This window comes from Kickxella alabastrina (genome assembly GCF_025024165.1).
Source record: "Kickxella alabastrina strain RSA 675 chromosome Unknown BX661scaffold_37, whole genome shotgun sequence".
Taxonomy (NCBI): domain Eukaryota; kingdom Fungi; phylum Kickxellomycota; class Kickxellomycetes; order Kickxellales; family Kickxellaceae; genus Kickxella; species Kickxella alabastrina.
The window spans coordinates 40,134-43,588 of record NW_026251508.1 but is presented as its reverse complement, the minus strand read 5'-3'; the positions used below and the strand labels follow the sequence as shown (position 1 = coordinate 43,588).

Genomic DNA, 3,455 nt, shown 5'->3' with positions numbered 1-3,455 from the left:
GACATTTGGAACCAGTGATTCTTGCAGCCAATATTTATACCCTGCGGTTAAACTTTGGAACCTTTGCGATATATATAAAAAACAATGAAATGTTTTTAAAGAGAACTTTTATAACCAGGATTATATTTGAGGGAGATTTATTCCGGTATAGGTCAAGAGTCCCTTGAGGACCCTGTTACCTGTCGACGATGTTGTCGGCAATCTGGCCTGTGGATAGGTTTTCAAAACTGCTTATTATGCCGCTCATATCGCGCCGGACGTTGTGCAGCACTTTGTCTGATAGCTGGCCCACAGTCATATCGTTGAATATTGTATCGAGAGCAGCGTCGATACTACATCCCTGGTGGGCAAAGGAGAAGGCAATAAGGCCGAGAAGAGCAAATGTAATTTTGGTAATACTTCATTTTTGTAAAAAAAAAATTTGATAACTAGAGATTGGTATTTTTAGTATAAAACAATTGAGATTGAGATTGAGATTGGTAGATAGATGAAGTAATGGTTAGTGGTTTTACTTATTAAAAAATTGAGCAGGTTTTGTTTATAAAACATTTTTTATGTTTATTATTGCGTTTGGTTCCATTTCTCAATATGGTTTGTTGAATCCCGCTGGGCATTGCCAAGTATATTCTAAACCGGTTTTTGTATATTCCATGCAAGTGGCTAAAATAAAAATAAAATGCGGGTGTGGGTGGGGGTTGGAAGTTAAAGATGAGCTAGTGGAGGGGCTTCTTGCGGGTGCATGGTGCATATATTCTAAAGAATATTTTTTAAATTTATTTGATCAAAGCCACTAAACCCAAGCCACCTATTGCTCAATGGCAGCCCATCTGCAAAAGATGCCAAAAATCATTTGGAAATAAGCTTGTATTGAATATAATATAAGTACTATTGTTAAGCAGTTTGATGATATGGAAGTGGATATCGAGGTTGAGAATCGTGGAACGAGGTTTCATCAACATTCCGATTGACAGGGCATAGATGGCACCATGTAGGATCAAGTCAGGAGACATAATAATGACACCCTGATATGCCCCCCCACTTCATAATGTATATGCATGGATGCACGCATGTGAAGACCATAACATTGACTTGCCAAGACACCGGTTTGCTCGCAGAAGAACCAGTTCTTGCCAACGGAGTGTACAATCGGTGAAGTGCACAATAAAGGCAACGAGGCATATATATAAGATGAGGTCGGCCCTAGTTCTACTTTTGATTCCATTGATAATAGAAACCTCTATAAACTGACGCCCCACTCTCTAACTGTAATGCGATTTGGACTAGCTATAATATATATTAATAGAAATGAGACTACGGAAAGAGCTGAAGAGCTCACTATTCAGAATTCGCCGTACGCGTAAAATATCATAAACATATTTTACACGTCTGCGCTGTCACGTGCCTTGGCCCCCATTTCTGATGTCACACTAACATTATATTGTAGTGCTCTACACATTCCCTCTTATTATAACACTATTACATTCCAAAATTAACAAGTATTAATATATTATTATAATTGATATTTATTACTAACTATTTAATTGAAATGGTTTAATGATATTGTTTTTTGGAAAATACACCCAAAAAATATATTACTATTTAGATTCTCGGAAACCTTGAAGCGATGGCAACCGGCAGTTTTTCAAGCATTGCTCTATAGCGTAGAATAAGTGCAACGGCAGACTTCCTGGGATCAACCTGATCTATATCATTGCGCCACTGGACAGAACCCTTTTTCAGATAATCAAGTATATGCTCGGCAAGCAAATCCGCAGTAATATCATTGAACAAAACATCAAAGGCCTCGTCGGTTGTGCATTTGTAGTGTGCATGTGTGAGCGCAGCGCTGATGGACAGAATAATAGGGATATAGGATATTTTCATTTTATGTTATTTGTTTAGTACTTTTTATATTATGTGTGAAAATAGGGTGTGTTTTGTTAATGCTGTTATAAAATAGGGTAAATTTAAAGTTAACAAAAAAGGGGGAAAGAAAGGATAGAGGGTGAAAGTGAGTTGAATTTCATAAACAGAAAAACATGCCATATATTAAATTATAAAAAACTCATTTGCTTTTTATGTAAAGTTATATCAGTTTCTATGTAAATATTTGACATTCAAATGCATGTGTGGCTAGGTTTTTTTTCCTGCATGCGCGAATGAAGAAGCAACTGATGCGCGGAGTAATTTTTAAATAGGAGCCACTTGCTGATCATGTATTCTCACGATAAATAAACTCACTGAAAAAAGATAAATAGCTCACAACGGAATGAAGCGAAGATTTGCCAATTTCCCGTTGATCAACATCTTGTTAATTTTTTTTTGGTGGTCCATGGTATATAAAATTATTTAAGGGAGAGAAAATATCTGTGATTACCACAATAGGACTTTCATATGCATTGGTTTGCCTATGCGCATAGGTAAAAATCATTTTTGTCAATTAATGTAAGAGAGTTGGGGAGGGGATGAATACAAGAATGAATGAATGAAGAAAAAGAAAAAAAAAGTAAAATGCAGGATCCAAATAGAACAAATCGAAACAAAAAGACTCGAAACAACCCTGTTACATTTCTGGATTCAGTTTCCATTTTTCTTCTTCTTTTTCAAACTGTTATTTTTATATATTTTTTGTTATTACTCACAATGTCATATTTGATAAAACAATTTATCCAATGGATACGAGCGCTGCCGGGAAAACCCAACCAGCGGCACTTTTCTTTCCCAGACTCACCCAAATCCTATCTCAACCGTATGCGCGGAGCCCAGTACCAAAGCGAACCAATCCCAGCACCACCGGTGCTCATCTGGTCGCTCTACTCCGGGTTCACCTCCTTCCTCGCCATATCCCTCCTGGGCATAATTCAAACATACGGGCCAGCAATCCACACCCACAATCTACCCTTTGCTATAGCTCCAGCGGGCGCCTCCGCCGTACTTCTCTTTGCCGTCCCGTCCTCACCACTCTCGCAGCCGCGCATCGTTGTTATGAGTCACGTCATATCTGCGCAAGTCGGGGTGTTCATGTATGAGGCATTTAAACACGTGGATGGGTCACTGGTGTGGCTGTCAGGGGCGTTGGCGGTGGGTCTGGCGGTGGTTTTAATGGGATTGCTTAATTGCTATCATCCGCCGGCTGGCGCCACAGCGTATTTGGCCGGGTTCTTTTCAGCTGATGTAAAGAGAGTCGGGTGGTGGTTTCCGTTATATCCGGTTTTGCCCGTCAGCCTTGTGATGGTGGCGGTTGCTGTGGTGGTGAATAATGTTTGCCGCGTTTATCCGCTGTACTGGATTACCAGCGCGAAGAGAGATGCGGTGGAGAAGAAGGCTGAGGAACCGGTGGCGGCGACAGTGGTTGACCAGGTGGTTAATTCCCGGGTGAGCAATGAGTTGGACACCGAGCAGTCGTGGGTGGTGGCCCGGATCCACCAGCTCGAGCTCGAGCTCCAGGACCTGCG

General features: G+C 40.5%; 1 protein-coding gene across 1 annotated transcript; it reads right to left on the bottom strand.

Annotated features, from left to right (window-relative positions):
• Window positions 1–1,493: 1,493 nt before the first annotated feature.
• On the bottom strand, window positions 1,494–1,935 carry BX661DRAFT_189204 (uncharacterized protein). The gene has a single exon (XM_051537539.1). It carries the CDS (start codon window positions 1,882–1,884, stop codon window positions 1,600–1,602), a length of 285 nt encoding a protein of 94 aa, XP_051388714.1. The 5' UTR covers window positions 1,885–1,935; the 3' UTR covers window positions 1,494–1,599.
• Window positions 1,936–3,455: the final 1,520 nt, after the last annotated feature.

Bases quoted from the DNA above. Each gene is read 5' to 3' on its own strand.
- BX661DRAFT_189204 (XM_051537539.1), bottom strand. From the start codon at position 1,884: ATGAAAATATCCTATATCCCTATTATTCTGTCCATCAGCGCTGCGCTC.